Source organism: Penicillium oxalicum, chromosome I, assembly GCF_001723175.1.
Source record: "Penicillium oxalicum strain HP7-1 chromosome I, whole genome shotgun sequence".
Taxonomy (NCBI): domain Eukaryota; kingdom Fungi; phylum Ascomycota; class Eurotiomycetes; order Eurotiales; family Aspergillaceae; genus Penicillium; species Penicillium oxalicum.
In genome coordinates this window covers 5,393,882-5,406,678 of record NC_064650.1, presented here as the reverse complement: position 1 = coordinate 5,406,678, position 12,797 = coordinate 5,393,882, and the positions used below count along the sequence as shown (strand labels likewise).

At 53.0% G+C, this 12,797-nt stretch overlaps 5 protein-coding genes across 5 annotated transcripts; 2 read left to right on the top strand and 3 right to left on the bottom strand.

Moving 5' to 3' along the window:
* Positions 1 to 633: 633 nt before the first annotated feature.
* On the bottom strand, positions 634 to 2,003 carry POX_a01788 (Atrochrysone carboxyl ACP thioesterase; the record flags this gene model as incomplete). Its single annotated transcript, XM_050110712.1, has 3 exons — positions 634 to 1,058; positions 1,250 to 1,589; positions 1,920 to 2,003. The coding sequence occupies 3 exons, from the start codon at positions 2,001 to 2,003 to the stop codon at positions 634 to 636; spliced, it is 849 nt and encodes a 282-aa protein (XP_049974480.1).
* Positions 2,004 to 3,114: 1,111 nt separating this feature from the next.
* Positions 3,115 to 5,739, bottom strand: POX_a01787 (Aconitate hydratase; the record flags this gene model as incomplete). The annotated part of the gene is made up of 3 exons (XM_050110711.1): positions 3,115 to 5,421; positions 5,556 to 5,573; positions 5,704 to 5,739. 3 exons carry the CDS (start codon positions 5,737 to 5,739, stop codon positions 3,115 to 3,117), a joined length of 2,361 nt encoding a protein of 786 aa, XP_049974479.1.
* A 1,469-nt stretch (positions 5,740 to 7,208) lies between these two features.
* Positions 7,209 to 7,693, top strand: POX_a01786 (Zinc finger protein bud20; the record flags this gene model as incomplete). Its single annotated transcript, XM_050110710.1, has 3 exons — positions 7,209 to 7,249; positions 7,313 to 7,492; positions 7,576 to 7,693. 3 exons carry the CDS (start codon positions 7,209 to 7,211, stop codon positions 7,691 to 7,693), a joined length of 339 nt encoding a protein of 112 aa, XP_049974478.1.
* Positions 7,694 to 8,251: 558 nt separating this feature from the next.
* Positions 8,252 to 9,407, bottom strand: POX_a01785 (uncharacterized protein; the record flags this gene model as incomplete). Its single annotated transcript, XM_050110709.1, has 4 exons — positions 8,252 to 8,338; positions 8,407 to 8,749; positions 8,829 to 9,168; positions 9,245 to 9,407. The coding sequence occupies 4 exons, from the start codon at positions 9,405 to 9,407 to the stop codon at positions 8,252 to 8,254; spliced, it is 933 nt and encodes a 310-aa protein (XP_049974477.1).
* Positions 9,408 to 9,722: 315 nt separating this feature from the next.
* On the top strand, positions 9,723 to 12,269 carry POX_a01784 (DNA repair protein rhp54; the record flags this gene model as incomplete). The annotated part of the gene is made up of 3 exons (XM_050110708.1): positions 9,723 to 10,397; positions 10,460 to 10,543; positions 10,599 to 12,269. The coding sequence occupies 3 exons, from the start codon at positions 9,723 to 9,725 to the stop codon at positions 12,267 to 12,269; spliced, it is 2,430 nt and encodes an 809-aa protein (XP_049974476.1).
* Between the last annotated feature and the right edge of the window lie 528 nt (positions 12,270 to 12,797).

Genomic DNA, 12,797 nt, shown 5'->3' with positions numbered 1-12,797 from the left:
TTGGCGTGTTGGCGGGTTCACCCGCGGGTCGGGAAGATCTTTTTTTTGGTTTTTTTGGTTTTCTTTTGAGGGCTCTATAGGTAAGAAGCATAGCGAACAGAAGAACAGAAGGGTGGGGGGATGAAAAATGACAGTGTCCTGACGTCGATTTGATTTCATTCTTTGTCGGGGTGCCTTGGTCTCCGTGGGACGGAGGACAGTACAAACACCATGGACATACAGGAGTAGTGAGAGTGTTGTGTGGAGACGGTGAGAATGTGAAAAGTACATGGATTTAGAAGAGGAGGAGGAGCAGGGTGGAGAGTTGCCCATGTGAGTAAACGAGACCACCATCGACGGATTCTCTGGTAGAATGGAATCGATGGTATGCTCAGGTAAGCCTGTACCCTAGTAGTAACGTCCGAATATGGTGCATCAAAAGCAGAAGTAGTGCAGAATATACTCAGTACCTACTATATAGACACGATCCAAGTCCAAAACAATCGACAAGGCCGGGGGTTGAGAGACTCCGCCACAGCCATATGTCTTCCATCCAAGTCGGACTGGGACAAATAGATGCCGTGAACAGAGAGGATCGAATGCGTTCCTCAATCCCCCAAATTTACAACAACTCACAAAGCAAACACGCAGGCTTCACAGCGTGCTCTTCCCTCCAACGAGTCTCCACGCCCCCGAGGCCTCCTGCACCGTCTTCCCTTCCTCCCTTAACTTCTCCAACACCAACGAGACTCCATGCGACGCCGGTAGATGTAAACTCTCCGGAACTCCCACATAAATCTGTTTCACCACCTGCAGCGGCGTCAACGCTGGACGGGCCTCAATCTCGGAATCCACCACCCCCACGGGAGCTTCCAGTTGACCGTAGCGCAGTACACGAATCACTTCTTCCTCACGCTGCTGTCGATGTTTGATGTACTCCTGGATGCGCACCGCGGCACTTTCGAGGACGGCTCCGTGACCGGGGTATCCACGACCCCCGACGCGTTCGCGCATCCGATGGAGACTGGCCAGGTAGACCTTGAGATTCTCAAAGACGGCGGTTCCGTGGCCGAGGACATCTACATGAACAGAGGGGAGACGTGCTTAGCCAATCGGTCATGCATATGCAGGCGAGGCAATCGGAGGGACCTTTTCTAACCCACGACATGAAGAGAAAACAAGGAAGAAACAAAAAGAAAAATGGGGGGGAAAGAAACAAAGAAGGGAAAGTTGGGCAAAAAGAGAGGGGAAGGAGAAGGGTTGAACGAACTGTCACCTGTAAAGATCGCGTCTTCCTCCTCCAACACAAAAGCCATGTGGTCCTCTGTATGACCCGGCGTAAACAAGGCTTTTAACGTGGCTCCCTCCACCCGAAAGACCTGTCCATCCTCGATCCGCGCATACTCCTCCGACTCCCCATCCAGCTCCAGGGCACACTTGAAGACCTGCACCTGCGGACAGAGCCGCTTGAGATCAGCCACCCCGCCGACATGATCGCCATGCCAGTGAGTCAGCAGGGCCTGGTGCACCGTGGCTTTCTCATCAGTCAGCACCGTCTGGAGATTCTTAGCCCATGCCTCTTCGCCTTGGCCGCTGTCGATGAGGATACGCTGATGGCCCCGCCCAACGAGGTATGTGTTTGTGCCTGTGCAATCAAGAGATCAGAAAGAGTGATTCCGTAAAAAGAAGAAAATATCCCAAAGCAATCCACAACAAAACACTCAAGTGTTTGGGACGACAATCTAGGTGGGTGTTCTACCTTGTAGAGTAAACTGAAAGAATCAAATCTCATTTGGGGAGGGAAGGACGGAGATCTACAGGCGCAAAGACACCCTCCCCCCATTCACCTCCCCTCCTCGGATTCTGGAATCAGTGTCACCATTTCCTTTTGCAGTCCCGGACAGACTTCATTCCCACTCTGGTCACACATCACAACATACCTTGCCCGGATTAGCGCCGAGAATTCGAATCACCGAAGCACTGAGACGCTCCACCTCCGGAAGAGCCACAAGTTGCGTTGCCATGCTGGCACCGATACCCTGTCCAGTAGAATTGGAATTGGCTGGAGTTCACCTGCCGCAGACAAGCCAGTCGTGAATAGGTCACTAATAAACAAGTGAGGAGGATCCGAGCAAGTCCGAGATGTCCGGGAGGAGAGAGAATATAGTTAAGCCACACGCAGCTCGAATGAACCGGCTGGGTAGAAGAATCGTAGTATTGAGTATCCCACCCACAAAAAAAAAGAAAAGAAAGTGATTTGGAAAGACACCCAATACAAGATCTCGGAGGAGGGGGTGGTCAGGGTTTATACCTCGAAAAGGGCGTAATTCGTTGGCTGATTGATCAAAGACTGATCTTTCCCCAACCGATTGTCAAAGTCTCAGATATACAGGCGTGGTCCGGCGAACGGCCTGGGTCAAGGGAAGTCTATCCCGCGGGGTAGAGTGGAACGGGCCTCGGCAGATTAGCTCAGCTTCCAGGCTTCACACATCCTCAATGGAGATCTACGTGCCGCTCCGATCTTACCGGAAGGGGATCCAATCTCTACTAGGCAAACCGGTGAAAGTGCTACATGAATAATCTGCCCCCCTCACAACCTAATCACCACCGGCTCTCGACGAGAATGGTATGTTCGGGACTGGTTCTTACAAAAGACGTTGTTGGAACAGGAAAAGAATCAAGTGTATGCATGCTATCCTGAAAGAAACATACGGAGACATGGTGGTGAGAAAAATCAGATAGATATATCCATTGAGCCCACCCAAACAGGAATCGGGAATCCAACGCAAGGCCTGTGGCCGGGAAAAGACAAAAGGTCATGATAAGTTTTTTCCAAAGAGCACAACTCCTTCATACCAAGGCTCGAAAAGAGAGAGAAAAAAAAGGGAAGTGGGAGACTAGCATGCACACACACAGAGACATAGCACGATGGGGGGACGAATGGCCGACTTTTGGTGAGCCCAGCAGCCAGTCACATCGCTCTCTTGTTCGAGGGAGACGCTAAGCACATCAAGAGAGTGTAGTGTACATTCCATGTCACTCCGAGAAGGCAGGAACAGAGTTCAGTCTCACGGAATGAGGGGGAGGGAGGAAGAGAGAAGGAGATCAGGGGAGGAAAGCCGAGAGGGCACCCATTTAGTTGCCAGCCTTGCGAGCCATGGTGTTCAGGGCGGAACCGTCGTGGAACCACTCAATCTGGGACTCGTTGAAGGTGTGGCTGAGGGAGACGTCGAAGGTCTTGCTGCCATCGGCGGGGTGGACACGGAGAGTCATGGGCTTGCCAACGGCGAGCTCAGTGCACATCAGGTCAACCTTGTCCTCGGGACGGATCTTGTCGTAGTCGGCGGGGTCGGTGAAGGTGAGAGGCAGCATACCCTGCTTCTTCAGGTTGGTCTCGTGGATACGAGCGAAGGAGCGGGTGATGATGGCCAGACCACCGAGGTGGCGGGGCTCCAGAGCGGCGTGCTCACGGGAAGAACCCTCACCGTAGTTCCAGTCACCAATGACAACCCACTTGACACCGCGGGCCTTGTAGTCACGGGCAGTGGCGGGGACAGCGTCGTACTTGCCAGTGAAGGCGTTCTTGACCTTGTTGGCCTCACCGTTCTCCTCGTTGATGGCACCGATCAGCATGTTGTTGGAGATGTTGTCCAAGTGACCACGGTACTTCAACCAGGGGCCAGCCATGGAGATGTGGTCGGTGGTAGTCTTGCCCTGGCACTTGATCAGGATGGGGATCTTCTCGGCGTTCTTGCCGTCCCACTTGGAGAAGCCAGCAAGGACCTGGAGACGGTCACTGGTGGGGGAGACGGCAACGTTGACGGAGCTGCGGTCGGCGGGAGGAGCCTGGTAGGTGTTCTGGCCGGGGTCGTAGCCACGCTCGGGCAGACCGTCACCGGTGGGGGCCTTGAGCATGAACTCGTTGCCGTTGGCATCCTTCAGCTTGTCGGTGAGGGGGTTGAAGTTGAGGGTACCGGCCACGGTCATGGCGACGACAATGTCGGGGGAGGCGACGAAGGCGTGGGTGGCAGGGTTGGCGTCGTTAGGGCCAGTGAAGTTACGGTTGTAAGAAGAGATGATGGAGTTGGCCTCACCCTTCTTGACGTCCTTGCGGTCCCACTGACCAATGCAGGGGCCACAGGCGTTGGCAAGGATGACACCGCCGTACTCCTCCATGGTGGCCATCTGGCCGTCACGCTCGATGGTGGCACGAATCTGCTCGGAACCGGGGGTGATGGTGAACAGAGACTTGGACTTCAGACCGTGGTCGAGAGCGTCGCGGGCGATGGAAGCGGCACGGGACATGTCCTCGTAGGAGGAGTTGGTGCAAGAACCGATCAGACCGACCTTGAGCTCCTCGGGCCACTTGTTGGCCTTGACGGCCTCCTTGAACTGAGAGATGGGAGTGGCAAGATCGGGAGTGAAGGGACCGTTGATGTGGGGCTCGAGCTCAGACAGGTTGATCTCAATGAGCTGGTCGTACTCGGCACCCTCGTCCTCGCGGAGCTGAGCAGCATAATCGCGGGAGAAGTCACCAATGTTCTGACGCTTGGTGGCCTTCAGGTAGTCGTACATGCGGTCGTTGAAGGGGAAGATGGAGGTGGTGGCACCGATCTCGGCACCCATGTTACAGATGGTACCCATACCAGTGCAGGACAGGGAGTTGACACCGGGACCGTGGTACTCAATGATGGCACCGGTACCACCCTTGACGGTGAGGAGACCAGCAACCTTGAGAATGATATCCTTGGGGGTGGTCCAGCCAGACATCTCGCCAGTCAGGCGGACACCAATGACCTTGGGGGCCTTCAGCTCCCAGGGGAGACCAGCCATGACATCGACGGCGTCAGCACCACCGACACCGATGGCGGCCATGCCGAGACCACCGGCGTTGGGGGTGTGAGAGTCAGTACCGATCATCAGACCACCGGGGAAAGCGTAGTTCTCCAGGACGATCTGGTGAATGATACCGGAACCGGGCTTCCAGAAACCGATGTTGTACTTGGCAGTGGCCGAGGCAAGGAAGTCATAGACCTCCTTGTTGATCTCGTTGGCACGGGCCAAATCCTTCTCACCACCAACCTGGGCCTCAATCAAGTGGTCGCAGTGGACGGTGGTGGGGGTCTGCACGGAGGGCATGCCAGCGGACATGAACTGCAGAATGGCCATCTGGGCAGTAGCATCCTGGCAAGCAACGCGGTCGGGGCGCAGCTTCAGGTAAGAGGTACCGCGCTCAATCTCCTGACCGTGGGGGTCGTCAAGGTGAGAGTACAGAACCTTCTCGGCGTATGTGAGAGGGCGCTGCAGGCGACCACGGACAATATCGAGGTTCTCGGACATCTTCTTGTAGTTGATGTAGTTGCCCTTCTCGTGGATGGTCATCTCGACCTTCTTGTCCAGGACATCATTGTTCACGGTAGCGAAGGCCCGGGTTCCGCTGAGCTGTAGATTTGGGAGATTCCGAGGTTAGTCTATGTCATTCCTGCATCTTGTCGTCATCCCACGTTGTGCTCCCCCGGCAACTATGGTGGGGAGACTCCGCGGTCAATGACAGTGAATGGAGAACTTCTGCTTACAAGGCGGAACTTGGGAGCCTATGGATCAATCAGTCAGCGATCTTGTGAACTCGAGTATTAGGGGGGTTTCAGGCCCATGCAACTGAGCGACGTCCGTGGTGAACATCGTCCATCGCAAGCCAACAACGGGGGAGGACTGCCAACTTACCAGCGCACCGGCACGCGCAAGCCGAGTGGAGATCATGATGGATAGCTTTCTCTAAAATGAGACAGCACAACACATCCAAATGTAAGCAACCACCTTCACCTGTGGAAGCAAGAATGAGAGGAGAATGGGGGAGGAAGAGAAGGAGGAGAAAAAAGGGAAGCTCGGTGGTTTTGAGTGGGCGACAGAATTCGACTGGGACCGAAGAGCCGTAACCGCTGTTACCCTGGCGATACGGCATTACGGTAACAATACCAGATGTTCCGCTGTTGCCAGCGACAGCAGGGAAACAAGAGGCTGGGGGATGTGGAGCAGTGGAAAGCTCTCTTTCAGGTCAGCCGCCCGGTTGATCTGAAGGAGGCATTGTCCTGGTTGCACAATGTGCATGTGCACTTGAGAAGGCCATTTTATGCATCCTGTGGCTGCAACACTACCGAAGACGAGATCTCGTCTCTGCATTGAGATCATTACATCTGATAGTCATTTACACTGCTTTCACTGCCACTTCCACCTTTCGCTGAAGCAGCCCCCTCAACAAGCCAGACTCCAGAGTCCTGTCAGAGATGGAACGTGTCTGTTATGGCAATACACGGACATGTGACGGGGCCGTTGTCTGGCCCTCCATGACCACCAATCATCGAATTGATAATTACGCGCATGGGACTTCACTTGGCCCAGAAAGGCAAGATCCGGTTCCAGGACAAAAAGAAACCGAAGGTAAAGCACAGCCTGTCAGCCAGTGCGGACTGAAGGACTAAAGGACTGATTCGTGACCCCGTGGACCGAGAGGAACTCAGTGCAACAGATTGTATTGTATCGCACTCGGCCTGATTTCCGTTGATCCTCGTCTCCAAAGTCAAACACGGGGGTGGTCGGTCCACCATGGGCAACAAAACGTGTTGATGTCCACCATGGCCTCAGTCGCAGCCATTGATTCTCGAAAGTCTCTGAGACAACTGCAGTAACTGCACGCAGACAATTTTGGTAACTATCAGTAGCATTACCAGCACATGCCTGTAATTGCGAAGCCTATTGCCCATTCAATCCGGCCTGGTCCTTCTTGTTGACAAGTGTCCATGTGGATGGCCGCAACAAGACTTGCGGAGCAGCATGCCGCGATGCAAACGTCATTAATTACTCATTCCACGGGACAGTAACTGAGATGTATCGTTCGCAATACGGTTTCCTGTAAGCCGGTGACCAGAATCCTCAACTTGAGCCGAGGCGTGCCGACTGCCAGTTCCGCTGCGGCCCAGCGGTCGACCGCCAATCAAACCCGAGGTGTTTCGAAGGACCCCCCCGTGCCTTGGCCCACAAACCGAAGCGGAAATAAATCAAAATTCAATCTCAAACCTCGCCCGTCGTTTGGACTGTGCGGCCCCTGTGCTCCACTTTGTGTAAAAGTTACATCCGCAATCGGCACTAAGGCGTTTTTTTCTCCCTCTCACCACTTCACGGCTTTGATACTAGCAGCGCAGCGCAGCTAGAACGGGGCCGAAAATTCCAAAATGGGTGCCCTTCGCAGAATCAAGACCAAGCGTCGCACAAGGTATGTGGTCAACTCGAGGTTCCTTGCAAGGAATCTAGTCAAGGTCGCTAATCATCTGCACAGAGACTACGACCAGGTCCTAGCCGACATCGATTCCCCGCGCCACTTGTCGCAATACAAGGAGACCAAGGATGTCGAGGATCTACCGGGACTGGGACAACACTACTGCATGGAATGCTCCAAGTGGTTCGAGAGTGAATACAACCTGAAGGCGCACACAAAGGGCAAGAACCACAAGCGCAGGTGAGTGGCGCCGCGCCAAAGCGCATCAAAGTCTACCATTGCCTTCGTCCTGGTCGCTAATCAGTCCGCGATATCGACGACAGACTGCGTATCCTCAAGGAAGAACCTCACAGCCAACGGATCGCGGAAGCCGCTGTTGGCCTCGGAGCTCCTGACAATGGCAAGCGTCGGGAGGAAGACAACGTGGAGATGAAAGATTGAGCTGGACTCCGAAATCTTCTGATGTCACCACAAGTTCAACGTCTTATTTTATTGGAGAGAAGAGGAAACCAGCCTTCAAACACGAAGCTCTTTCATCGGCAGCAACTGCAGCCTCTTCTTCGATGGTCTGTTGAACCTACAAAACCATGCGCTACGAGCCCGCATCTCTCACCTTTGCATTTTGCTTCATGCCATTTTTTTTTCGGCGACTATAGATCACGTGAGGTCTGTTTGCAACTGCCGAAAATCGGCGCTTTTCCCATGTGTCCGGCCGAGGGATCCATGGATGGAAAAGTGCCGGCCTCGGAACATTGCACAAGTGCGAAATTTATTTTCCTTTACGAAGCAGGGTCCGCAGTGATACCGAGTAAATAATGTCCACTTATTCAGAGATTCCAGACGGTGCCCAATTCAAGTCTAACCTCAAGTGGATTTCGGTCTACAGTCTGAGGTCTGTAGGGTTGTCATGGTAGCCATTCTTGTCTCCTTTGCATTGTATCCATGCTATCTATATTTCTGTACATTGTACATCATGCTTGGAGCGTACTCTACCCATGTTTAAGCCTCCCTAAGTACGCGATCACTGCTTGATACTGGCGCACTGGCACCGTTGAATGCCTTCATTAACCATTCGTAGGCAGCCCACTGTAAGAATTGATTAGCCTTAAGCTCCGTGTCATCTCGATGGTGAGGGGTCATGGAAAGGGCCCTACCTGAACAGCGTTGACGATAAAGGCGCGAATGCTGCAGATCCCGAGGCCCCGATAAAACGCACCCACGCCCTCGGCCCGATAAACTTCACGGGCAAGCTGGACGGAATTCAAGTGTGTGCGAGAGGGCCGCAAAAGACTCTGATTCTCCGCAGTTGTGGAGAGCGGCGATCGTTCCTGCATCGTCTGAGCCTGCAAACGAGTTTTGATCATATCCAGCGGAAAAACCGAGCCCCAAGTGACAATGCCAGCAATGCCACCACAGAGGAGAATCTTCATCGCGGTCTGATGAGGCGTTTCGTTCTCAAACGTCATCCAGCGTTTGCATAGTTCATAAGACCAGAAACTAAGAGTCAAAAAACATGTCAGTGAATTTCGCGACAGGGAAGTGATGCGTGGGGCAGGAATAAATTGAATCCTCGTACTAGAAGCCATAACCGATGGAATCGCGGGCACTGGTAATTGCACCCCCATAGTAGAGACCACGCAGGCCTCGGGTGCGATAGATGTCCTTGGCAACAGTCCAGGAGGAGACTTCCGGACGAGGGTCCAGCTGCGCTCTACATTTGATGAATTCCGTGGGGGAGGAGATGGACCAACTGGCAAGACCGCCTGCGGCGCCAGCAATCCAAATCTTGTATAGAGGTACACCATCAGGGTTCGTAGGATCTACAAGGCTGCTCTCCATTGCCATCAATGAACGATTGTACGCAACGAACAGCAACGCATTGAGAGCTCCATAGCCCAAAATTGGAGCCGCGGCGCCTAGTGTCAGAGAATTGTCAGTTGAGAGGCTCTCGTCGCAGTTTGGACATCTTGAGATGTCAAAAGTCACACCAACCTCGCACCAGTGACCGGGCTCTCTCAACACGGCTTCGCTGTGATTGGCCAGACGCATCTCCAGGCTGGCCTGCTTGTAGTCGGACCTTGACCACATCCAGAGGATTGCCAATGATGATTCCCACGGCACCACTGATATAACCAGCCCAGAAATCCGAAGACATTGCACTTCGATAAATAAATGATAAGGATGCCAACCCCGCGAACAGCCAAAGGGCCCCCCCCATGCTTCCGCCATAGCGGGGGTGACGACCAGGTCACGTGGATCCGCGGCACTTTGGTGTTGTAGGCAGACGCGAGGCATGAGCGCGTCGGTGGCGATTACTCCAACAACCGACATTTTTACCTCGACGTCTATTCTTTCTGGAGCGGGGGGCGACCTGTACAGGCTTTCTTTTGCATTCATTTTCTTCTAGCCATTCATTATCACTCATGTATGGGCATTTCCCGCCTCGTGTGTCCAAGGAAGACTGACTCACATGCAAAACAGGTATCGCCCTCGGCCGGTCGCCACTGCGGACGGCAACGTCAAGACTCCCCTACAGCCAAAATCTGTAAATGTGCTGGATCGACTCATCAAACCATTCAAATGCCCCGGATCAGCGACACATACACGCGCATCGGACAAGCCAGCACGGAAGAGAAGAAAGGTCAACTACGCAGATGCAGACGGCAGCGTTGAGGATGGCGCAGAAAAGGCATACACAAACGATGACCGTCTGGCGTTAGCAACTCGTGAAGTGAACAAATTTCCCGTCTTCAAGCCGAAAGACTCGGATACGGCATTCAGACAGAGGTTTCGGGTCCCCCTCGTGAATAAGAATACTGGTGAATACAATGCTGGACGACCAGCTCCTACCCTCGGCATGCGCCAAGGCGCCACATTTGTTGCGAAGCCACTCCATGACCCAAGTGGAGAGTTCGCAATTGTTCTGTATGATCCAACGATTGACGACGTTCCCGAGGAGGCTGAATCAAAGCCAGAAGAGCCCAAGGAGCCAGCGGGGCCCAAATTGGACGAGCCCTTGGTACATAAGAGCCTGGCGGATATTTTGGGCATTAAGAAGAAGGTTGAAGGAAGACCAAAGGTGCCCGTTGTGATCGATCCGAGGCTGTCAAAGATCTTGCGACCGCATCAGGTAGAAGGGGTAAAAGTAAGGATTCATGTCGCCTACATTTTCTTCTGGTTGCCAGCTAACCTCCCGTGTCTGGACAGTTCTTGTATCGTTGTACGACTGGTCTGATTGATAAGAATGCGAACGGTTGCATTATGGCAGACGGAATGGGTCTCGGAAAGACAGTAAGCAGGCTCAGACGCTCCTTTGACAATTTAGACCATGAACTGACTTTCCCAGTTGCAATGTATCTCTTTAATGTGGACACTACTGAAGCAAGACCCAGAGGCTGGAAAGACGACAATACAGAAATGCGTAATCGCATGTCCGTCCAGTCTGGTGGGTAATTGGGCAAATGAATTGACGAAGTGGCTCGGCAAAGACGCAACAACCCCCTTTGCCATTGACGGCAAGGCCACCAAAGCCGAGCTCACCTCGCAGATCAAGCAGTGGGCCATTGCCTCAGGTCGCAGTGTTGTGAGACCTGTGCTCATTGTGTCATACGAGACACTTCGTATGTATGTCGACGCTCTCAAGGATACCCCGATCGGTCTCCTTCTATGCGACGAAGGACATCGGCTCAAAAACAAAGAAAGCTTGACATGGATGGCTTTGAACAGTCTCAATGTCAGCCGTCGTGTCATCCTGTCCGGCACACCCATCCAGAATGACTTGTCTGAATACTTTTCCTTACTTCATTTCGCCAACCCTAATCTTCTGGGCTCACAGAATGAGTTCAGAAAGAGATTCGAAATCCCCATTCTTCGTGGTCGGGATGCCGCCGGCACCGAAGAGGACAGAAAGCTAGGTGATGAACGTCTGCGAGAGCTGTCGGCTATCGTCAACAAGTTCATCATCCGCCGCACGAACGACATCTTGTCCAAGTACCTGCCTGTGAAGTACGAGCATGTGGTTTTCTGTAATATGGCCCCCTTCCAGCTGGATCTCTACAACCACTTTATCCAAAGCCCCGAGATTCGCAGTCTGCTTCGAGGGAAAGGCAGTCAGCCGTTGAAGGCGATCGGCATTTTAAAGAAGCTTTGCAACCACCCAGATCTTCTGAACCTGTCCGAGGATCTTCCTGGTTGTGAACACACTTTCCCGGAGGATTATGCCCCTCCAGAAGCCCGTGGACGTGACCGGGACGTTAAGACGTGGTATTCGGGCAAAATGATGGTGCTGGACCGCATGCTTGCCCGGATCCGGCAAGACACAAATGACAAGATTGTGCTCATCAGCAACTACACACAAACTCTCGATCTGTTCGAGAAGTTATGCCGGTCGCGTGGGTATGGCAGCCTGCGACTGGATGGCACCATGAATATCAAAAAGCGAACCAAGCTTGTGGATAAGTTCAACAACCCGGATGGCGAAGAGTTCATTTTCCTTCTCAGTAGTAAGGCTGGAGGATGTGGTCTCAACCTCATCGGTGCCAACCGGCTGGTTCTATTTGACCCCGACTGGAACCCGGCCGCTGACCAGCAAGCCCTGGCCCGCGTCTGGCGTGACGGCCAGAAGAAAGACTGTTTTGTCTATCGATTTATCGCTACGGGATCAATCGAGGAGAAAATTTTCCAACGTCAATCTCACAAGCAGTCTCTTTCCTCCTGTGTGGTTGACTCCGCAGAGGATGTTGAGCGCCATTTCTCTCTTGAGTCTCTACGAGAACTGTTTCAGTTCAAGCCCGAGACTCGCAGTGACACACACGATACGTTCAAGTGCAAGCGTTGTCGTGAGGATGGTACCCAATTTGTCAAGGCGCCTGCGATGCTTTATGGCGACACCAGTTCATGGAATCACTTTGTCAATAATGGGGAGAATGGTCCGCTGGCTAAGATTCAGGACTTGCTCATCCGGCAGGAGACTGGCGAGAGAGATGTGTCCTCGGTCTTCCAGTATATCAGTCATTAAGTAATTAGACCCTTGCTGATTCCATTTTGGTAGAAAACACCAAGCATTATGCACTCTCGGCAAAGATTCATACCTAATTTCACTTCCATCAGTAGTGCTATTAAATACGTGGGCGTAACTCTGCCTTTGGCAGCCACTCGAGTAAGGTTTTGTTGAGGCTCAAGTGGAAGACCTCCATTGGGACACCATCCCCGGCATCCCTGTAGCCGCTGAGTGTACTACCTAGCAATCGCGGAGAATTTATTTCCATAGAAGCCTCATCGTTGTCGCCTTTTCAACAATGAGTCCAATCAGATCCTCCAGCCATAGCTCATAATTCATCTTCGCAATATCTACACAGCACAAGACAAGCGAGGGGTTAGTGGCTGCATGCGTGCCTGACGCCGCAACGCACGGCAATAAGGTTGGACCGCAATCTGGGCGTACAGCAACTGTCTACCGTAGCCGATACGGTTTGCACACGAGCGCTAGTGAGCTCTAGCTCAAGTGGATTCCACTGCTGATAAAAGTGTTGACAATCATGTTCAT